The sequence below is a fragment of the Condylura cristata genome, unplaced genomic scaffold (genome assembly GCF_000260355.1).
Source record: "Condylura cristata isolate star-nosed mole 26May11 unplaced genomic scaffold, ConCri1.0 scaffold00015, whole genome shotgun sequence".
NCBI lineage: Eukaryota > Metazoa > Chordata > Mammalia > Eulipotyphla > Talpidae > Condylura > Condylura cristata.
Window position 1 is genome coordinate 32,332,179 of NW_004567116.1, and position 23,865 is coordinate 32,356,043.

At 37.7% G+C, this 23,865-nt stretch overlaps 1 protein-coding gene across 1 annotated transcript in view; it reads right to left on the minus strand.

Moving 5' to 3' along the window:
- Nucleotides 1-3,529: 3,529 nt before the first annotated feature.
- Nucleotides 3,530-23,865, minus strand: part of CTR9 (CTR9, Paf1/RNA polymerase II complex component) — a 28,831-nt gene continuing 8,495 nt past the window's right edge. Inside the window, exons 7-25 of the mRNA XM_004683046.2 lie at nt 20,269-20,376; nt 16,842-16,949; nt 16,489-16,725; nt 16,194-16,283; nt 15,959-16,087; nt 15,680-15,863; nt 14,541-14,629; nt 14,133-14,318; nt 13,965-14,052; nt 12,896-13,044; nt 11,506-11,622; nt 11,192-11,337; nt 10,204-10,275; nt 9,242-9,377; nt 8,937-9,083; nt 8,386-8,543; nt 7,286-7,382; nt 6,963-7,075; nt 3,530-4,612 (exon numbers count right to left, since the gene is read on the minus strand). Coding sequence (XP_004683103.1) covers nt 4,186-4,612; nt 6,963-7,075; nt 7,286-7,382; nt 8,386-8,543; nt 8,937-9,083; nt 9,242-9,377; nt 10,204-10,275; nt 11,192-11,337; nt 11,506-11,622; nt 12,896-13,044; nt 13,965-14,052; nt 14,133-14,318; nt 14,541-14,629; nt 15,680-15,863; nt 15,959-16,087; nt 16,194-16,283; nt 16,489-16,725; nt 16,842-16,949; nt 20,269-20,376 — 2,781 coding nt within the window. The 3' untranslated portion in view covers nt 3,530-4,185. The remainder of the gene's footprint in view (nt 4,613-6,962; nt 7,076-7,285; nt 7,383-8,385; nt 8,544-8,936; nt 9,084-9,241; nt 9,378-10,203; nt 10,276-11,191; nt 11,338-11,505; nt 11,623-12,895; nt 13,045-13,964; nt 14,053-14,132; nt 14,319-14,540; nt 14,630-15,679; nt 15,864-15,958; nt 16,088-16,193; nt 16,284-16,488; nt 16,726-16,841; nt 16,950-20,268; nt 20,377-23,865) is intronic.

Consider the following 23,865-nt stretch of genomic DNA (forward strand, 5'->3'; position numbering starts at 1 on the left):
GTACAAGTTTGGTGGTGTTTTTGTGACCAGAAATATGAACTAAACTTGTTTATATCAATTAGCTTATGGTAGATTAGTTTCCAAGTTTACTTAAAGAAAAAGTTTTTTTTTTTTTTTAAAAGATGTATTTATGCATACAAGAGTTAGGGTACAAGCCAGAGGTGGTGTGTGTGTGGGAGAGAGAGAAAGGATTCACCAGACAGAGTGGGGTGCAGAACTGACAGATTGACTGAAAGACACTGCTGAGGGGAACAGCAGGTAAGACAGGAGAGGTCTGCTGTGTCATATGGGTCACCTCCCTGGGTCAGGGATTGAACTTGTGCTGCAGTGGCTTCAGATAGCTTCATAGTGCTGTGTTTTAACCTGTTGCACCACCAGGGAGGGCCCTAAAGTTTCTGAGAGCCTGGTGACAACTTTTAAGTGTGTTCTCTTGTCCAGGAACTTTGGACAGGTTTGGCATACTTGGAGGGGCTTACAAAGCTGCTCCAGGGAACAGAGGTTGGAGTGTGCAATCTTTGCACTCTACCTCTGCCTCTTCTGGTACTTTGGTTTCTTTCAGAAAGAAGCTTAAGCCCTGTCTGGTGCCCTGATTTTTGCAGTGGCTTCCAGGGAACATATTTATATTGCCTGACTCTGTCCGTGGGACTTACACTTGAAGGTTCCACAGGACTGTAACAGGAACCTGATTTGAGCCAGATTCTATCATGTTTCTAAACCTGTCCTGTGGAGGCAGGTTAAAAAAAAAAAAAAAATCACACAGCCTTACTTAGCCATTTGGTGGTTGTGAAAAAATGAGATAAGTTGTTGTTTTTGACAACAGATCACCACATTGCAGCCTTCGGTTTGAAGACTTTTGTCTGCCAACCACTGACAGAAGATGGACTTGTGAACCAATATAAAAAATTGCACAAATCACCTAAACTTAGGTTGTTTTCCTGTTTGATCCTTTAAATTTCCTCTGTGCCCTCACCCTGGTGGTACATATTCCCTTGGGATTATCCTTTGGCAGTGACCTCATCCCCTCATGGTTTCTAACCTTGAATAAATACCTTTCAATTCTATAACTACCTCCAGGGTACAGCAAGAGTAACAGCCTTAAGATTCAACCTTTCTGTGAAAGACTGTTAATTAATCATCACAGCTGCAGCCTGAGAGGACAGACTTCTAATTATATATACATGTAAAGGCCAACTATAAACAGAGGGCCAGTCTCTCAGAGGAGAGCTCCTTATATGTATCTAATACCCCAGTTTTTATAGCTGCAGCCCAAAAGGATTTGCTGTTATAGCATGGTGACTATAGTTGAGAATACAGGAAAGCATTTTTGAAAGTTGCTAAGAAAGTACACATGGCCCTCCTTGATGGTGTAACAGGCTAGAGTGCAGCACTACAAGCTAGCTGCAGCGGCTTCAGAGTTCAGTCCCTGCTCTGGAGGTGACCCACGTGGCACAGCAGACCTCTCCTGTTTCTCTCGCTGCTTCCCTCAGCAGTGTACTTCCTCCATCTACCTGTTCTGCTCTCCACTCTTTCTCTGGTGAATCCTCTCACTGTCCCCATACCTCTGGCCTGTACCCAGTTCTGTATGCATAAATAAATAAATCTTAAAAAAAGGTACACATCATCATAAAAAAAATTTTTGTCACTACATCTGGTGACCTAGATTGGTGATCATTTTGCAACACATACCAATATCAAATCATGTTGTATACATGAGAAGAACACATTACATATTTATCAACTCAATTTAAAAAGGGAAGTGAAAGCCTGATTGTGATATGCAGGATCCTGGACAGCAGAATTGCTGAGTTCCCAAAGGCAACACCAGCAGGGCAGGACAACAGGCCAAGGCACGTTTCTTTGACAGAAGGGCCTTCCACCCCTGGTTATTTTTGTCAACTTGACTCTAAACTGTGGCCAAAAGGGAGCTGTGGCCTGAAGAACTGCATACTGGCTTCTGATGTGGACAACATGACAAGGGAGAACACTGCTTTTGTGCTGAGGGCAAACCTCAGAGAAATCTCTTTATTATGGCAGAACTGACTGCAAAATTGCAAATGAAGTTGTGTACTCACAAGCACATCTGTAGTCATAATTTGGAGCAGGCAATGAATGAAACATTAGAGAAACCTCTCTGTGCATTGTTAAATCCTCCCATGAAATAGCCTTCCGAAGAGCTATCAATGTACTTTTGCTCAGTTGCTCCTTGAAATTGAGTCCTCAGTTGGAAGGTCAGGTTTCTGTCATTCAGAGATTACGGAACTAATTCACCGCAAGTTTTAGGTGACATATGGGAAAAAGCAAGAAGACAGAAATGGATTCTACTTTGAAACTCACCTTGCTCAGTCTGTGTGAACTTCTGAATTTCAGGCTCCGCAACTTTTGAAGGAGTTCTAGGACTTGCCTCCCTTAGAGTTAGTTCCTAAGCTACTCATTCACCTCCCCCACCGGTAACACATCTCCATCCTCCTACCCTCCACCCCCTTAATTCTCTACTTTGTCAGACTTTTAAAAGATTTATTTATTTATGCATAGAGAGCTGGGGTACAGGCCAGAAGTGCAGGGGTGGTGAGAGTATTCACCAGAGACAGAGTGGGGAGCAGGACAGGCAGATTCAAAGTACACTGTTGAGGGGAGCAGCAGGCAGGTCAGGAGAGGACTGGTGGATCACCTCCAGGGGCGGGGATCAAACTCATGCTGAAGTGGCTTTATTAGCTTCTCAGTGCTGTGCTTTAACCCACTGTGCAACCAGGGAGGGCACCAGACTTTTTTTTAAGATTTATTTTATTTGTTTATGCATAGAAGAACTGTGGTGTAGGCCAGAGGTAGTGTGTGTGTGTGTGTGAGTCATCAACAGACAAAATGGGGAGCAGAGCAGGCACATCTACTGACATACACTGCTGAGGGGAGCAGTGGGAGAGAGAGGAAAGATCTGCTATGCCATGTGAGTCGCCATGTGAGTCAGTTCCTTGGCTGGGGATCAAACTTGTGGGGAATTGAACTCATGTCTCAGTGGCTGGTGGTAGCTTGATAGCACTGAGACTTAAATCCCTGCAACATCCTACTCAGTCTTTTGAGTCAGTTCAGTTCTCCTGACCTTTGCGAAAACTTGCTTCTTTCAGCTAAGGCCTGTTTGGCATCAGCCCTTGGTTGCTCCTATGCAAATATGAATTCATTCAAGACCAGGAACTTAACTTTTCCACCATATTTTTCAGCACAGGAAAGACATTTTATGCCTGCACTTCCAATATCTAATACCTATTTTACATTTATCGGCTGTATTACTTACAGTTCTTTTACAAACTACAGCACTACATAAAAATACTATTTTTGAATTGTTAATGAACCTGAAAATAAAAATATACACTAGTACCTTAGTTTTTATGCATCTTTTAAAAAAAACCTCCATATTTCTACATTGAATAAACCATCTTTGGTTGGCCTGATTAAGGTTCTTCCAAATATCTGCATAGTTTATTATGCTAAAATTTCATATACAAAGAAAAAAAAATAAGGACACAGTTACCAAAGAGTTGGTAAACGGATTTTATTGTGTGGGTTAGATAGTTCTTTGCATTCTACTAACAGAAAAGTAATTTTTCACATCTTATTTCAACCTAACAAATTATATATTTGTGATTTTATCTACATGCCTGCAGTGTTATACTACTGAAGAAAACCTTTCATTCGTTTGTACTTTGGTGCAATTATACAGTAGATAGCTCTTCCTCCAGAAAATAAAATATTCTTGATCTAAATTTAAAATGGAACAGACATTAATACCAAGTCTCTTGCACCACTTGGTAAAAGATTGCAATAAAAATTCAAACAGTATGCTGCTTTAAATACAAAGATGATGAGACATCCTCCACAGTTTCAGTCAAACCTTTGTAGGAATGATTTAGCATCTGGGTTTATTTTTACTGCAGTTTTCACATACGATAGGTGGCATTGTACCATAATGAAGAATAGTCACTTTCTTCATTTGTATAAGAGACTCAAATACTGGACTCTAGCACAGGAAATGTCTCCTGGGGCTTGGTAATATACAAATGGCTAGAAAAAAAATCGCCTTAAGAAAAAAACTCACAACTGTTTGACTAAACATCTGAAACCTTTTTTTAAATCACAGCTTTCATATATTAAAAAAGTTGCCTCCAGAGATGGAACTTATTTATGAAATAAAACCTAGTCACTATCATCTGACCCATGTTCTGAGCCCCGATCTGAGGCCTCATTGTTGGATCCTTCTGGTTCCGATTCATTTCCAGAGCCACGGCCAGAACCCTCATTATCGGATCCTCTTTCTGAATCTCGATCAGACTCAGCACTTGGAGAAGCTGGACGAGAGTCCATCTCAGAGCCCCCTGAGCGGCTTCGCCCAGACGGCACAGACTCATTGTCAGACTGTTCCGAACCTGAGGGTCTTCTCTTCCTGGATGGCTGGTCACTGTCTGAATCATCATCTGAGCGCTGTCTTCGTGGCCTGCGGGGACTGCCAGCCTCACTTCCAGACTTGTTCTGGTTCTCATCAGAATCGCTTTCTGAAGAGGCATGTCTCTTCTGCTGGTCACCCTCATCTGAGTCACTGTTGCTGTTGCTGTTTCGGGGATGTCTGGCAAAGACAAGCACAGGTCAGATACTGGGACTCAGGGCATCTGGGGCTTGGACAAGCAGAGAACATGCTCTTCAAAACTAAGGGCATTTAATGTTCTGTTTCTTGACCTGGACAGTGTTTATCGAAGTGTTCATTTTGTGACGTTAGCTTTGTGTGCTTTTTAATAAATGTGATGTATTTCACAATAAAAAAGCTTAAAACACTTGAGTTGTAAGACAGAATATACACAGTAAAGGATGACTCATTGGTTTACATTAGGTACCTTTCATCAAATGGAAGCATGTCCCAAATTTATGTATAAAAATATGAAAAGTATTTGTTTATAAACAAATACACAGCAGCAAAAATGGAGCCCAGGCTATCATTTGGCTGTAGAAACTAAAGAATTAGCCCTCTACTAAGGCTGGAAGTGTGGGATGCCCCCTTCCTACTTATTTGTGCTATCAGACACCTGACGAGCTAAGTCACCGTTTCTGTCCTGGGGATCCTTACTATCCTAGTGGCCTTCGCCATGGCTAGACTTACTGAAGGCGGGAAACTGGGGCTCAAGGGTTCTGCAGCTGTTTACTTTTGTTTGAGTCCCCTCTATATTTACCAGTTGTTGGGTGCAAGGAAAAGGAGATGGTGCTTTTATGTGCTTGAATATAGCAATGTTGGCTATCTAGAGGCACTGGAGCAAAGAACACCCCCTTAATCCCAGTGACAGATACCACCCCCCAAACTTTGGAGAGGGTGACACTGTCCTCTGGTATATACCTCAGTTTTGGCTTCTATGGCAAAGATTTCAGGAAAGTAATACTGATTTTTACAATCTTCAGTCTAGGTGAGGGAGGTGAAAAATATTACTCTCCTCAACACTGAAAACATTTCTGCAGACTGAAAACAGGCTCTTTGTGCTTAAGTCTGAAAGAAGAAATCTGGACATACGTTATGTAACTCAGGTCACTCAGAGAGAAAAGGGGGAGCAACTATGACAAAGATACTATATATTTAATCTGTATAAAACTAATGGTCACAGGACAAGGTAGTGTCCGACTCACTCTATTCCAAATAAGCAAACACATTTTCCAAAGGTCAGGACAAAGTTTAACTGATGCAAGCAGCTCAAATCAACTTGGCTTTGACAACAGGTGTCAGTTTGGTAGCAGGTCATCTTCTCACTAGACATTCCTGCCTACACATCTTTGAAAATCACAGTTCATTACTCTGATCATGCATGCACTAACAAACAGAGGTTAACTCTGGGGGCAAAGGCCGAAGAGTATTTTGGGGAAAAGCAACTGGAAAATGTGTCTTCAGAGAAAAAAGGGACAAGTTTTTATAGGCAATCCTCTACATATCTCTATTCTCTGAGGCGAAGCCCCTACAGTACCCTTAGCTCCCTCACAATATGCTATCCTCTCTCACCTCTACCTTACATCCAATCAAACAGGACTCTACTCCTTGAAGACCCAAATCAAATACCTTTCTTTAACAAAAAACCGTGCTTATAATTTCCCCCCACCCCCACTACCTTAACTCCAGATTAGTATGGTCTGTGGAGAGGAATAAATGCAAAATGTAGGTGGTAACACTTATCTCGCTATAATGTGAATTTTGGTTTACTTGTTATTCTCCATTCCCTCTAATATATTTAATAAATCCCTTGGAGGAAGGGTCTAAGTCTTTTATTCTCTATATCCCCAGCACTTAGCACTCACTGTCCAAATGTTTACTGAATGAATGAATGAAATGGTAAACATCAGAAGAACATGATGTAGTATAGTATTAAGAATCCAGTGGGCGGCACCTCAAGTTGGAGGGCAAGTTTAGGACAAGTAAATCAAATATTGCTTCATCAGGTAGGGTATGAGCTAGAGAGTCCTGGACATAAGCACTCCAGTGGGGTAGAGAGAGCTAAGCCACCACTGCCTGGTAAGAGAGGAAGGTTAAGACCTTACTTTCACGTGACCAAGACTAGGCTACTTACAGCACTTTTCACAGTCAATGGTCATGCATTTTATTTAGGAGGATGTCATCTAGGAAATTTCCACTAATTCTGATGAAGAATTAAGATTTAAAATAGATATCCTTCTTTGTGAGACAAGCGTAATAGGACAGGAACAGAAAAAGATGTATGCTAAGATTTTTCCCAGTAATAAACTTTTAAGAAGCTGCAGAGAAGATATTCTGGTACAGTGACCACTTTCAATTATCTTTCTATCTCCCCTTCCTCCTGCCTCCCATTTTTCAAGTCTGGTTTCCCTATTTGAAAGAAAAAGTCCATTTTTCTAGCAGACCAACTGACTAACGTCACTTGCAGTTTACCCACATCATTAGAAGAATTTGCCAAGGGAAAAATTCTTACCCTTCATCAGCAATTTTAAGTTTATCCTCATCTGAAGAATCATCACTTGATGATATTATGGCTTTAGACTTTATCTTTCCTTTCATTGAAGGAGGCAGACGTTCCGGTTTAGGCTAAAGAAAGAAAATCACACTTAACAGCTCAGTTAAAACTGTTACATTGGGCCATCTTGTTAAACTAGGTTTGCATTATGATACAATCAAACAGCAAACTTAAAAAGCAAGCATTTGTAGTAGAAAAGCTGCAGGAAAAGAATGTATCCTAGTGAGTGACAATCTCTTATGCTTACAAGTAGAGGGAAAAACCACAGTACATAAACTTACGGCCTTCTTCTTCTCTGCCCTCGGTGGACGGCGTTTTTTCTGTTTTGGGCCATTTTCCATTTCATCATCATCAGATCCTTCCTCTCCTTTTGGAGGTCTGAAACAGTGAACAGTAACAGAAGTTTGTCAGATTAACTCATGCTTAAGTTCAGGTCAACTTTGCCATCAATGTACTATTCATTCTGAATACCTTTCTCTAATATTCTGTCTTCAAGTATAGTATGAACTCCTAAGAACAGACACCATAACTTACTCTCGCTGCACATGGGTCAGAAGTCTGCCCCAAGACATCTGCAATGTTTTTGAACCTGTTTATAATTTAAGATAAGCTTGAATCTTGCACTTGGTGGAGTAATGAAAGAGAGACGCAATCTCCACATCTCAACCCCTCTTTCCTCTTTCTTCCATCCCAACTACTCATTCCAGGCCTGCTATTAATGTCCTGTTCACAATTGTAAATTCCATAGGTTTGTGTTCAAATGGATTCATCAGGTCCATTCCTATGTGCAGTCAGCCAAGTGCTGCAAAGAACAAGTGTTGGTGAAATACCAACTGGGGGGGGTTCCTGGTCAGGGAGCATGGCAGAGGGAACGGAGAGCTAAGGGCACCTCCAAATGAGAAAGAGGCAGGGCACCACTTATCTAAACAGCAGATGGCGGGCAGGTTGAATTTACATTTTCTGCATGGGCATTACCATTACTACAGAGAGAAGAAAATGAGGCGCAGTGACTTTTCTAAGACTCCACATGGATAGTTTGTGTGGACACATCAGGTTTTCTCATTCTAAATTGTACACATTTATATATATATATATATATATAAATATATATATAAAACAACTTGAGCTGAAAGAAAAGCAAACATGACTAACTCACAGCTCTCAGAAGGAAAACTGTGAAGTCATGGGGAAATTCCAAGTACTCAGAAGGTTTTGTAATGTGGTCTATTTTAGAAATAAAGTAGGAAGTAGGGAACAAAGGATTCAGTGTGGGAAAACCATGCGATTAACAGGTGTCTGCAAACTCTAAACATAAAAAAGATGTAGAGGGTGGTCTTTTGCCCCCTTTATAAGATTATTTAAAATACGTTACTGATAATACCTTCTCCTCTTTTTCTTCTTTCTCTCACCACCCTCCTCTTCTTCACCTTCCTGTTCACTACCACTGCCCTTTCTTCTCTTCTTCTTTTTGGATATAGGCAGGTCATCATCGGAGTCATCATTGACAAATTCATCAAACTCTCCTCCCTTCTTAGAACGCTAAGAATACAAACAGAATACAGTCAGTTCTTTTCTGGTCAGTAGAATGTGGCTGGAATACCAAAGTGTACACAGAGGCCAGATCCTACCAGTCATGTGACAAATGAAGGCTCTATTAGTAGGTCATGTGCAGGAGGTAACTGGTAAGGCCCATATTTTAAAGTGATGAGAATCTCAAATGGCAAAATGAAATACTTAAATCATTATAAAGTAAGGTGTACTTAGCTAGCAATGGAATGTATTTCTAAATCCTGGATAAATTTAAAACACTCTCTGTTGGAAGACTGCTCTCAGTAAAGGAGAAAATTAAAGTAAGAAATAAGTACTGAATAAATTTAATTATTTTTATTTTTCAAAAGAAAGGGACTGCTGTCATCAGGAATCACATCTTACCCGTCCACTGCCACCACCTCTTTTCTTTTCTTTTGTTGCTTCAGTCTCTCCAGTAAACATAAGAATATTCTTGGTCTTCTCTACATACTGGGCACGCTGTTCCAAAAGTTTCTTTTGCTCTTCCTTTTCTCTCAGACGTTTCTCTTCCTATGAGAAAAAAAGGATAAGAAAAAAAAAAACCCTCATCAAAATATACTTATGATGAAAAAAACCCATGGTTACTATCAGAAGGCCTTTGTTCAAATACACAAACTATACAGATGCACACAGTTTTTTAATTCTGTAACTGAAAACACAATAAATACCTGTTCTTTAAGAAGTTTCTGCCTTAATAGTTCCTTTTCTTGTTCTTGTTTGGCCCGCAACTCTCTCTCTTCTTCGTCCTGTTTGCGTGCCCGGGCCACATGGTACTGGGCCTGGCTCAGTAAGTCAGAACATTGCCTAGAACATTTCAGATTTAGATAAACATGAATGCAGTTAGTATACTTTTTGTTAAAAAATTCAGAGTGGGCCCTCCCTGGTGGCACAGTGGTTAAACTGCAACACAAATTGCAGCGCTATGAAGCCAGCTGCAGCTTCAGCACAAATGTGATCCCTGGCCAGGGAGTTGATCCATGTGGTGCAGCAGACATCTCCTGTCCTGCCTACTGCTCCCCTCAGCAGTGTATTTTATCGATCTGCCTGTTCTGCTCCCCACTCTGCCTCTGGTGAATCCTCTCACCACTCCTGAACTTCTGGCCTGTACCCTGGTTCTGTATGCACAAATAAATAAATCTTTAAATAAAAAAACTCAAGAGTGTCTCTTTTTCTTATACAAACTAAAAAAGTTATAGAGCGGGAACACTAGCTAATCTCTGTGGGAAGTCTTAATTGCAAACTTAACTTAGTTTCTCATAAGACAATACTGTCAACTATGTTAAGTTTCCAAGTTATAAATGTTCTCCCAAAGCATAGCTAAAAAAAATTCTGACATTATTTCCATGTGAACCAGACAGAGAGTTAGTGATTCTGGTCACAAGCCTGATGGTAGTGAAATAGAAAAATATTTTTCCATACAACTTAAGTAACTTGTTCTAAATCACTTTTACTGCATTTCCTGAAAGGGCCCTTAGGAGAAAGTCTTGGGACAGGTAGGGGAGTCTCAGAGAAGAGTATAAAAGACAGACACCTGGAGGGCCAGAAACCTCTTCACTACTGTGTCACCTTCCCAGCCCAAGTCTGTATCACTGGTTTGTCCAAAATCATCTTCAGTAAAGAGTAACATTACCTGGCTTCTGTAGCAGCAAGGGCCAAATCAAATCTCATTTTATCTCCCACTTTACTCAAGTAACTGAAGTATCTAAATGGAATGGGAAAACAAAGTACTTTACTGGGAAAAAAAATTATAATGAAATAGGCGCCCTTTACAATTTTTAATCTGCCCTATAAATTATCTGGGGAAAAAAAAAAGCCTTACATATAAATTGACTTACACTACTTATGTAATACATAAAGGATTACCATCACAACAGGAAGATTATATATATGTCACAACTTACTTAAAAGCAGGCTTATCAATATACCATTCAAAATGTTTATGGCATAAAAGACAAGTTATTTAAGATAAGCAAAGTTATATCTGATGTTATCAATAAATTAAAAAATAATCAAAAATCAATTCCAATAACATGTATTTACTACTAAACATTAAATTTATAAATTTGAGGTTAGGAGGCTTAGGCATGAAAACACTTACTACAAGGTAAGGCAATGCTTAAGTAAGAATTCAAATAAGGTTAGGCAAAAGTTGAAGAGATGTCAGGTTTTAATTTTACCACCACTCAATTATCAAATAAATCCATTTACATAAATAGGTTTATTGAGATGAGCTGAATAAACATATTAAGCAATATTTAAGAGATGTGATTGAATCATCAAAGTAAATTAATGTTCCATAAAGACACACTAGTATAACAAAGTCAAACCACCATACGTAGAGTCTAAAAATTTATGTGTAAAATCCTGGGTCATAATATTATCAAATTAATGAAAAAACCCAGGGCTAGTCTGCAAAAGCAGCCAATCAGTTCTAGGGGTCCACGCGTTACAAGGGACAAATATGATAGAAGTCTGGTTACGATTTTGCGCCACCTGGTGGCAGTTGCCTGCTTTGGCTTAAAAATTGATGGAATGATTCCAATTTCCTTTGTGGGAAGTGATTTTCTGCACTATTGGAGATGTAAGCATTTCAAAGGTTGTTTATGAAGAATTTTTACCTATGTGCAAGCTCCAGTTCTTTCACAGCGTTAAGTACTTCCTTCAGATTACTCTTTTCATCTTTCAGGACAGAGGTAGCTAATCTTTGCAGGACCAAGGCCACATTAAACATAAGAACTGTATCACTAGGTGCCACATGTCTGGCCTATAAATAAAAAACAAAGCAAATGCTTTCATATGATCAGATGACATAAAAGGATTTCAAAGTGTTAGGTATGTGAACATGCATAAAGCAATTTAAAAAATACAACAAGAACTCTAAGAATAATAATGAATTAAAAGAACTCTAAGACTAATAACGAATTCTTTTCACCTTCAGCAAAGTTTGTTTGCATTCCTGTAACTTGCCACATTTGAAGAGGGCTCGGGCCAAATATAGCACAACTTCAGTGTTCTGGTGCTTATAGAACTTTCTGAGGCAGTTTTCATACTGTGATAGAAGAAAAAATTAACTAAAATACAACAGGATTGAACAATACCATCATTTTAAACAATTTTCAAGTGATTTTAATGCTATATGAAAAAGCATTTTACCTTCTGTGCATCATTTCAAGAATTTGAGAATACATTTACACAAAATCAAAAACTGATCAATAATAAAAAAACTAGATATTTGAAATAGTTTTTCAACTTGAAATCATTGTTCAGCCTAAACAGACTGGAGCGTTTGTCATATCTTTAGCAATACTATGTAGAATCAGTTTAATGATCACTTACTAGAAGCCACATACTTGGCTCCTTTCAAAACTTTCTATTACCTTTCTTTAAGGATGGTGAAACCTGTTGATGAACATGATAAATCTTACAGTTTTGATTGTTAACTTCTTGGTAAAACCAATAAAATCTTATCATAGGTAAGAGCTTTTTCATGTGAAACAACAGAGTTTGTCCCTAAATATGCCTAACAATTAACATATATTTATAAAACATAGAATCATCCGGTAGGTCATGAAGGCCATCTCTAAAAACACAATGAGGTAAACTGACTAGTACCTTTCCAATATTCTGAATACTGTGATAATACCAATTCTAAAAAAAAAAAAAAAAAAAAAAGACAGTCACTTCCCAGAACCTAGACTGATCTTTTCTACTGCTGACCAGAAGCTTACTTTATCTGACCATAATATTCCCAAGGACTATAAGAGTATTTTTACTCTTTAAGATGCCAAGTGTATGTTTTTACTTTCAAGTTCAAGAACTCAATAAATATGGTTAAGTGTGACAAAATTCTCTGATCATAAAACTTTATCCCTATGGAGATGCCATTTTTCCTTTCTAAACTCAGTTTTTTTTAATCTGTGCAATAAAGTAAAACTAGCAAATGAATATCAAATTCTACCATCTACTGGTCACTTACTGATATGCTTGCCATATTTGTGCCAAATACAGTAATAAATACTTTTCATACTGTATCCTTATAAAATTTTATGATGTTAATGTACAATTATCTCCCCTTTACAGATAGTGAAATTGGCTTAGAGAGGAAGTCCTTTGACCAAGGCATTCAATTAATGGCCAAGGCCTGTGAAACCAGGACTTACATCTCTGTATAGACACCAAAAACTGGCCTTAAAGTTATACAATATAAACCTCGACACAGTATCAACAAGTGCATGCTGCCCTAAGAAAGCCCAGAATGATTAAGAAAACAAATATTTGACGATGACCATGTTATAAAAAGATCTTGAAAGATAAGCCATTACCATCTGCACAGCACTAATATACTGCTTCTGTTCCACATAGATATGCGCGAGGTTCAACCACACATCACTGATATCTGCTGTTGCTTCTCTCACTTGAGCAAATACATCTCGAGCTTCACGAAAATATCCTTTGTGGGCCAAAACAGCTCCTAAGTTTATAACAAGATTCACAAACATTCTTTTTATTTTTCAATATATATTTTAAAGATTTATTTATGCATACAAGAACTAGGGTACAGGCCAGAGGTGTAGGGGGGGTGAGAGGATCACTAGGGACAGAGTGGTGACAGAACAGGTCGACTGACTAAAATACGTTGCTGAGGGGAACAGCGGGCGAGAGTCGTGCCATGGGGATGGCTCCCTGGCCAGAGATGGAACTCATGCTACAGTGGCTGCAGAGAGCTTCATAGTGCTAAGACTTAACTCCTTGGATCACCAGAAGCCCTACTTTTGAATTTTTAATTTAAAAAAATTTTTAAAGCCTTTTCCTCTCAAAGTACTATTTTTTTTTTTAAAAGATTTATTTATTTATTCATACAGAACGGGGGTACAGGCCAGAGATGTGGAGGGTGAGAGGATTCACCAGGGACAGAGTGGGGGGCAGAACAGGTAGACTGACGAAGTACACTGCTGAGGGGAGCAGCGGGTGGGTCAGGAGAGGTCTGCCTTGCCATGTGGATCTCCTCCGGGGCGGGGATCGAACCCATGTGAACGTGGCTTAAGCTTCTTAGTGCAGTGCTTTAACCCGCTGTGCCACCAGGGAGGGTCTCAAGAACTATTTTTTTTTAACAATTTAAAAAATTATTTTTTATTTTTTATTTTTTTATTTTACAAAAGTTTATTTTTACATCATAATCCCCGTGGGTTTCCCATCACCAAGTCACCCGTGTGCCATCACCATAATCCCGTGCATTTCCCTCTCCACCCCCCGGTTTCAAAGAACTATTTTTTAAAAGCTGTTTTAAAATAACTGTCTTTATTACATTTAGAGAGAAATTCTGATCTACAAACATCCCTCCAAAAGCATTCCTTTCACAAATCATTACGGCTATCCAAATCTTATAATTACCTATGCCGTTCGCAGCATACAGATTCTTTGCATCATTTCTCAGTACTTGTTTGTAGATGGCCAGAGCACGATCTTGATGACGTTTTTCCTATAAAAAGAAACATTATTTTTAAAAATTCCAATAAGAATCAAACATACAGTTCTATTTTAGAGAGACAAAAAGATCACCTTTTCTCGATCTCGAGTGGGCTGATGCAAAGTTTGAAGCCAGACGTTGCCAAGGGCCAGCATAGAATAAGTGTCACTCTGTGTAGATGGTTGTTTCAATATCCTCTCAAATTTCTTCTGCCCTGGACCCCACTCTTGTTTTGCCAAATGAAGGTTACCAATCAAAGACCATGCATCTGGATGGTCCTGAGAACACATCAAGAAGCAAATTCTGTGATTTGGATTCAAAGAGATTAATTATCTTTCTACAATGGCTAATTACTGTTATACTCTAGTACTCTTTAGTATCTTTAACAAGTTAACAAAAAAGGGTGAGAATTATGATAGGTATTAAAAGGAAAAACTGATTTACTGGGGGAAAAGAGGTATAATAATTATTTTTGAAACCGAAGAGTTAATGCTACCAACCTGATTAATCTGAAGAGCTTCCTTAAACCAATCAGAAGCTTCATAAAAGTTTCCTTTATCTCTAGCCATGGCTCCGAGGCGCAAATAGCCTAAAAATGCACATTTGAAAGATTGATACAGGGATCTTAACTTTCAAGTCTACTTTTGAAACAACTATATTTTGCTAATCATAAGCAGAAATGTCTCACAGGTGAAAAACATCAAGCATCAATATAACTGATTATTTCTTCTACTCCATTCCCAGTGATCCAAATCCTTATCACAAGGTAAGTTATTTAAAAAGCTTGGAGCTGTTTCCTGCTCCTAATGTCTTTCTAATGCATACTACTGTTGACTATTTTCTTAAAAAGCTACTTGTCATAGGGCAAACATGGATGAGCCGGGGCTACTAGAGAGAAAAACCGTGCTCCAGCAGCGGCTCTTCCAGTTACATAATAAAAAAGTACCAGCAAACAGAAATTATTTTCTCCAGAAAATGACCCTTTTTTTAAAAAAAAAAAATCAATAATAGGTTATTACTGCCTTTCAACTCAACTCAAATTCATTCAACTAAAATATTATAAGTCACTCTTGTATCCATATCAGTGTGACAGGGGCCAAGTTAGTCGCTCCTGATTTGAACAGAGTTAAAACATCACATGTGTTCTCAGGACCATCCAGATGCATGGTCTTTGATTGGTAACCTTCAAAGAAATATATTACATCAATTTGTTTTAATTAAAGACTTTTCAGTTTACATTTAAGTTGCAAAAACTCAAGGTAGGATTTTCAGTAATCACTCAAGAAAAAATACTATCCTTTCTCTCTATTCTAACACTGAAAAATGTGTTAAGTGAAATCACAGTAGAACCATTAAAAAAGGTAAATCCATCACCAAATATGTCAAGGAGTTGTTAGTCTGATAAGTTGTTAAGTCTAATATGGCACTTCACACACTGAAGATAATCTAGTCTATGAAATATTCTGGCATAAGTCAAACTGCATCTGGACAACAAATCTGTCTTGAAGAAAAGGAAATAAAATAACCTTCAAAGTTTTTTACTGTTGGTTCTACTTATTTTTTCACTAGTGTTTTCAGGCTAAATTTTTACTGCAGCTATGGGAATTTTAATACATTTTGAAAAGTTTAAAATCCTTACAGTCAACGTAATTAGGATGTTCTCGTAAGATGTTTTTATATAGTTTTTCTGCTTCATGGAATTCACACATTGCTTCATACAGCCTTGCTAGATTGTATGATGTTGTAACAGAAATAGCATTATAATAATGTTCATCATGCTCAGCTTCTGCCTTTGCCCGATCTAGTGATGCCAAAAAATATTTCTGTGAAAAGAAAATCACAGTATTAAAAGACTTAGTTGTTGCAATTTAAAACGTGCTTGATAGAATAAAAGATGTAAATATTTCCACTTTCCTACCTTTGCCTCTCCTAGATTTCCAAGTCTAAAGTGGAGGGCACCCACATTATTTAGAATCTCTGGAGGAACATCAGCCTGGACTTTCTCCTGCAGGATCCGTGTGGCTGTTCCATAAGCTGAAAGGGCACCCTGTATTTTATGGGGGACAGAACGAAGTCAAAATGAAGATGAGGAACATTACACCAGGTTTAGAAAAAGCACATCAAGTGGGAAATGAAAAGCACTATGGCCATACCTGTATATCAGTCTGTTCTAAGATCTGTGCCAATTCAATCCAAGCTTCAACATCATCAGGATACTGTTCTGTGACCTTCTTCAAATGGCCCTGGGATTAAAGAGATCATTAAGCTGATCATCTAAGGGTTGCCAAAATTAAAGTGACAGTTTAATAAATCCACTGTTATTCAACTAGATCAAGCTCATCTAATAAAGCTGCCTCTATCATATCTACACTAGCAATACCAAGAAATGAGAAGTGAGAATCTAGGGATAGCCGACAGACAATAATTAAGATTTTTTAAAAACTGTACCTTGGCAATATCTCGTTTTTCTTGATCTTCTGAGGCAGCATACAAAGAGCCAAGAATTTTCATAGTTTCATAATTATTAGGATAAGCTTTTAAAACTTTCTCAAAGCACTGAGATGCATTTTCTTTGTCTCCTCGATAAATATACATTTGTCCCAAGCCAAAAAATGGCAGCACAAAAGAAGATGAGGCAAATTGTGTGGCTTGATAGTAGTATTGGAAAGCTTGGTCATAATCCTCCTAAAAAATGAAAATTATACAGAGTAGATAATACATAAAAAAGTTTGTAAAGACTTGAAAAACCAGAGATAAAACAAAATAATTACATTATGTGAAGAAAGTATAAATTATCTTACCTGAACATGGAATGACCTAGCCAGCTGATAGCAACTTTCTGCTTGCATTGCCTCCACCTCTGTGTTGTGGAATGCATGAAGAGCCAAGTGCTGGACTTTACTATAATCCTGCACAATGAAGACACAAACATCAACTGAGTGAATTCAAATGACTCTAACAGTCTTAATCATAAGATTTCCTCAAATTTCATCTAAAAACTTTGTTAGCTGATTTAATAGTAATAGCAGACAGGATTACAAATAATTTTTTTTTTATTCTTCTTCCTTTCTGATAAATGCAGGAGATGGGAGAACTCATTTACCCAGTACTGCACATCTGCCTATTATACATTACTACCCACAATGATTCTTTGAGGTATTAATAGCACTACTTTTGTGATGAGAAAACTTAAAAGAAGGTAAATCTTCATTAACAGTAATGATAGGAGCTATACTTTATTGAGAACAACTATGTTCCAAATACTATTCTATCTACAGTGCTTACAGACTCTCATCTCAATTAAAAAAAAAAAAAAAACCTGAAAAGTTTTTATTATTGATAGGGACATAGAGGCTTAGCGAAGTGAAGTGTGCTTGTCTATGGTGGAAATGTTAGAATATGATTTTAGCCTTTTTTTTTAGTCCAAAGGAAATGTTTTTTTCATATAAGGTAACAAGTGTCAGGGCTTGCATTTGAACCCAGTTCTATTTGAACATATACATTGGTGACCTTCCTACCAGGTCCTAAATGACCTTCCTACAGACCTGACTTTCATTGTATTGCTCAACCACCTTCTGGGAATCTCAAAGTAGAGTTTATAGAGCCTTAAAAAGAATGTATTTAAAAAAAAAAAAAAGTACTTTAAAAACAATTCACAAAAAGAAAAAAAATTCACTTGACTAGAAATTTGGTCTCAAGTGGTTTTTGTTTGGTCAGAGGTCAGTTTTGGTTTTGGCCTTTTTTTTTTTTTTAAACATTAAGAATAATGATGTGGTTATAGTTAAACAATAACTATTTCCCACAGGTTAAATACTCAGGTGCATATTACATTTATTCCCAACTACCACCTAGCAAATCCTCTAAAATGGGCATTTTTACAAGCTAGGTAATTTAAGTTGAAGGAAGTAAATTTATTTGCGAAAGCCATACAAGTATATAAATGGTGATGCCTGAATTTAAACCAGATGCTCAAACTCTACATTTTTAACAACATTTTAGCTAAATTTCTATACTTTTCACTGGGATGAGGATAAGAATCCAATGTTGGATTTAATCAACTCTTAGCTCTTTCTGGAGGTCTATGCTAATTACTCTAGTTGTCAAGATAGGCCCCCTCTCTAAACCCACTTTACTACTTAAAACTATTAAAGTGTCTGGGATCTTACTACCTTTTCTTCCTGGCCAAGTTATTCTTCTGTAGGAGAGGGGAGTGAAGTGTAGTGGGCAGAGAATAAAAGGCAAATAGAAATATCTTCCCTACCTCTTAGGGCAGGTGTCATGACAAACTGAGAAAAATATATGTAAACATGCTCTGTAAACATTAAAGACATAAATTCAGTGCAAGATAACCCTTACCACCTGATCATAGCTAACACACTGATTTAGCTTGACTTACATATTTCATTTATGCCATCTACAAGGTTCTGTCTATACCATATTAAGTGCAGGCAAGTCTTTTAGTAGTGGAAGGGCAACTAGAACTGAAAATTAAATGTTGAACATTTCTCATTTGATTCAAGGAAGCTGTGCTAACAACTGTGAGCACTGATTATTAGATACACATTTCTCCTGCTATATAAAAACAGAAGGCTCCCATTTGGTATGATTTGGCAGGTTTTTTTGGGTCTGGGAATGCTATTACTATTCATCTGTATGGAAAAATTTTTGAACATTCCCAGATTCTCAAAATAATCTACCAAGACATAACAAATTGGAATGTTCTACTTTCATACAGCAGGGGAAACCTTGCAGTCAAGTATTTAAAAATCAGTCCTCTGTTTTTTCAATAATAACCAAATTAGCTCATGTAATTATTTCACATCTTAAACAGTAATATTTCATTTGCTTATAAGATACATTTCCAACTTCTCACTATCGCCTTTTTAGTTAATGCCCTTTTAGTATAATAGATGAATCAATAATTCATTATAAAAGGGAAGTATGCTTCTAAAGCCAAAGTGGGTAAAACATGGCTTTTGTGTTTTTTTTTTTTTTTTTTTTTTTAAGATTTACTTATTTATGTATACAGAACTAGGGTGCAGGCCAGAGGAGCAGGGGCAGTGAGAAGATTCACCAGAGACAGAATGGGGAGCAGAAAAGACAGATCAACAAAGTACACTGCTGAGGGGAATAGTGGGCAGGTCAGGAGAAGTCTGCTGCACCATGTGGTCACTTCCGGGCTAAATTCATGCTGAAGTGGCTTTAGCTTCTTAGTGCTGTGCTTTTAACCTGCTGTGCCACCATGGAGGGCCCAGCTTTGTGTTTTATATAGCTGTGTGACCTAAAACTAGCAGTTCTGCCTCAATCATTCACCCACAAAATGGGTATACTACTAATAAAACCTCTTACGATTGTTGAACAATACATAAGTAAATTCATAGAAAGCACTTTTTAAGTGTTTTTGGCACTTAGTAAGCACTAATGATTTTAACAACACAGTACCTACTATATATAAATAAGGATTGTCAGAGTTTGGTAAACTTGAACCTAAATTGCTATTTAACTAGTTTTAAATTCTTAGTATAATTTGGTACATGGTTTTGACATGACAGGTTAAACGTTTTTGCTCACTGTGTAGGAATTTTTCCAATGAAATTTTGGATTTAGTATTTAAAGAAAGCTAAAAAAATAATTGCTTCTATAGGATTAGTGGCAATTAAAAATTTTTTATCATGATCAAAGTGCAAAAATAAAAATCTCAAAGACTTCTTGATGCCTATAAGTAGATCCAAACTTCTTATAACAAATATTCCTATGTGCATCCAAAGAACTACCTGCCATAAACCCACAAGCTACATTCTTACTAATCCAAAATACTATTATTATTTCACAGACTGCGTTTAACGACCTAGTAACTTCCTCATAAAAACCTAGTTCAAGAGCTTTTTCTTTCTTGATGAAAACCTTTCATAACCACTTCCTCTTTCAATTTTCTGCCACAGCAGGTTAGGAACTTTTATTTTTAACATTTACATTTGTTTACATGTCTGTATTTTCTATGAAACTGAATTGCTTGAGTGCACAAGCCACATCTTGCTTGATCTCTGCATCCCTATCACAGTGCTGGGTACAACAAAGGTCAATACATAAAGTACCCACACTCAGATAGTTAATACAAACACTCATTTGAAAAAATGACATTTTCAAATTTCTTTCCAAGTTAAAAGAATAAAGTATCAATTGCAGTACAGAAAAACAAAAACCAGGATAATAAATTACTTTTCTTACCTTTTTGAAGAAAAAGTGATTTGCCAAGTGGTTCAATACCATAGGGTTACTAGGATCAATAGTATAGGCTCGGGAAAGAAGTTGGACACCATTCTTGATGGAATCAGCCTAAAAGAAAGTAAGTGGCAGAATTAAGGATAACATTAATTAACACTTTCCAAAAAGTTTTTTTTATAGTCTAAAGAAATAAGGTCATATATACGCACATATGTAAAACGTATGTGTGTATGTATGTATGTGTGTGTTTGTATTCTAAAATACCTTTATTTTAGTATGTTTTCAGCATCATTTCAAATAGTTACACTGTTTAGTTTTCTTAGCAAACTTAATTGCAGAAGCAGCCCTAGGAGGAAGCATTTCCTGCCCTCTGATACTGGGTACTTGTAACAAAAATACTTGATAACACAGTTATAAATATTTCAGCGATGATCTCTAAGACAAGGAACAGAAAATACTGTAAAGCACAGCATTTTAAAAGTCTTGTTGAGGTATAGCTTACACACTATTCACCTACTAGTAAACAACTTAGCTTTTCTGGCATGTTCAGAGAGTTACACAACCAACCACCACAATCTAATTTAGGAACTTTTTCATTGTTATAAAAAGAAAGCCCAGGTCTCTCTGGTGGCACAGGGGTTAAGTCACAGTACTATGAAGCCATAGGCAGTCACTGCAGCACAATTCAATATGAGGCAAGGAAGCTGGCCCATGTAGTGCGGCAGACCTCTCCTGTCTTGCCTGCAGCTCCCCTCAGCAGTGTATTTCAGTGGATCTGCCTGGTGCTCCCCACTTTGTCTCTGGGGAATCCTCTCATTCCCCACATCTCTGGTCTACACCCTAGTTCTTGTATACATAAATAAATAAAGTAAATATTTTAAAAATTAAAAAATAAAAAAGTCCATGCTGATTAGCAGTCATTTTCCACTGATCTACAACTCCAACACTGTCCTGAATCCCCTCTACTCCCAACCCTCGGCTACTACTAATCTGCTTTCTGTCTCTACAGATCTACCTATTCTGAACATTACATATAACTGGGATCATACTAAAGTTTTTTGTGACTGGCTTCTTTCATTTAGCATAATTTAAATTTAAATTAAAAAAATATTTATGCATACAAGAACTGGGGTACAGGTCAAAGGTGCAGGGGTGAGAGGATTCACCAGACAGACTGGGGAACAACCAGTGGGGTGACTGAAATAAATACATTGCAGAGGGGAGCAGCGGATGAGACAGGAGAGGTCTGCTGTGCCATGTGGGTCAGCTACCAGGCTGGGACTGAATTTGTGCTGCAGTGCCCTCAGAGAGCTCCACAATATGGTGCTTTAACCAGCTGCACTACAGGAAGAACCCTTGGCATACTTTTTTAAAGCCTAATGTTTAAAGGTGCATGCCTGTTGTAGCATGGATCAATACTCACACATTATCTTCTAAAAGTTTAACTTTATTTTTCTTAGCCTTTAATGCACGTGTAATTGATTATTTGTTTTGAGTAGGGACATAAAGTTTAATTAGTAATTGTCTACTGGCTGATTATACTATCTGTGACTTTCTACCTCTATCTCTGTCGGTCTAAGCTCTCCTGTTCTATTGGTCTACCTTTCTGTAACCTTGCACTAAAATCACACTAGCTTTATCACTATAGCTTCATAGGCTCTCACCATAACTCTTTGTGTTATTCAAACTATTTTGGGCCTTGATTCTCACTTAAGTAGTTTATTTTATTTTATTTTATTTAATTATTACAAAAGTTTATTTTTACATCATTTTGCACATTTTTTTTTCCATCTCGATTGTAATCCCCGCGGGTTTCCCATCACCAAATCACCCGTGTACCACCACCATAGTCCCATGCATTTCCCTCCTCCCCTCCCCACCCCGTTACTTAAGTAGTTTAAATCAGATCAGCAGATTCTCTAGAAACTATTGTATTCATAGGATCTCTGCCTATGACCAGAATAAAACTGGAATACTGTTGTTAGAAACAACGATCTATTTCAGTGAAAATGCTACCAAAAGATAGTGTCTCTGTAACACCTTCTATTTTAGAAAAGAATGACAATGAATTTTCTCAGAATGTTTTTTTTTGTACCTAGATAGTCATGTTGTTTTCTCTTTAGGTTTCAGTATGTTCTTGATGATATAGAGTAACATATTTCCAATGCTGAAATGTCTTTATATTCCTGGAATAAGCTCTTCTTGATTGCTATGGGGCTGCTGTCTTACACATACCTTCACAAACACAATCTGCCTAGTACATTTTCTTTCCCTTTTGCCTTTGTAGAATTAAGATTACATATCTTCATTTTAAAAAAAAGTAACCTGAAGTATTCTTTGATTTTCACATCTCTGAAAGTTTGAATTAGGTAAGGATTATCTGTTTCTTGAAGATTTAGTAAAACTTAAAGATACCCTAGGCAATTACTGAATCAATTTCCTTAATGGTTATTGGCTTGAGTTATCTTTATTAATGAGTCAATTTTATATTTTTCTTCTTTCTTAATTTCTTCCTCTAATTCCCATCTATTCAAAACCATCCACTTTAGTGTGATCTGTATATGTATGCATATGCTATAAATCTCATTCTGATTATTTTTGTTAAGATAATAATCATGTTTCTACATGTGTAACTACATGTAGATGCTGGCTTTCCTCTCCCCAGTTTCTTTCCCTATCTCTGTAGCGGTTCTTATAGGCTATAGTTTAATAATGAGTTTCACATATTTTTTGTTCATTTCTGCTCCAGGCTTTGGACTGAGAAAGTTAATAGTTTGTGCTTTTGTAAATGTGACATGAACTGGAAGCCTTTAAGATTTCTTTTTTAAAGATTTATTTATTTATGCATATAAGAACTGGGGCATGGAGCCCTTCTAGATAGTGCAGTAGGTTAAAGCACAGCACTGCAAAGCCAGCTGCAGCCACTTCAGTGAGAGTTTGATTCCCGGCCACAGAGATGTGATCCCTATGGTGCGGCAGACCTCTCCTGTCTTGCCTGCTGCTTCCCTCAGCAGCTTACTTTGTCAATCTGCCTGTTCTGCTCCTGGGTCTGTCTCTGGTGGATCCTCTCACTGTCCCTGTATCTCTGGCCTATACTCCAGTTCTATATGCATAAATAAGTAAATCTTAAAATAACAAAAAGATCTGGGGTATTGACCAGAGGGGTGTGTGTGTGTGTGTGTATGTGTGTGGAGGGGGGCTGTGTGTGTGAGACAGAGTGGGGTGCAAAACAGGCAGATGTACTGAAATACAATGCTGAGGGGAGCAGTGGGTGGGTCAGAAGAGGTCTGTCACACCATCTGGGTTATCTCCCTGGCCAGGGAACTGAACTTGTGCTATAGAGGCTGCAGACTGTTTCATATTGCTGTGCTCTAAGATTTAAAAATATTTGTATTACAATTTGCCTTTTAATCTTTCTTGGTTTTTGTTGTTGCTGTTACTGTGACTTATTTTTTCAGCTTCTACTTGCGATTTATCTACTTTATTAGTTGCCACTTCCCAACCTCACATAAAGAGCCACACTGCTTTTATTAATCCTAGCTGTCTTCCTGATGTGGCAGATGTTTGTGGATTACTCAACAACTACTTAGGCCCCCACTC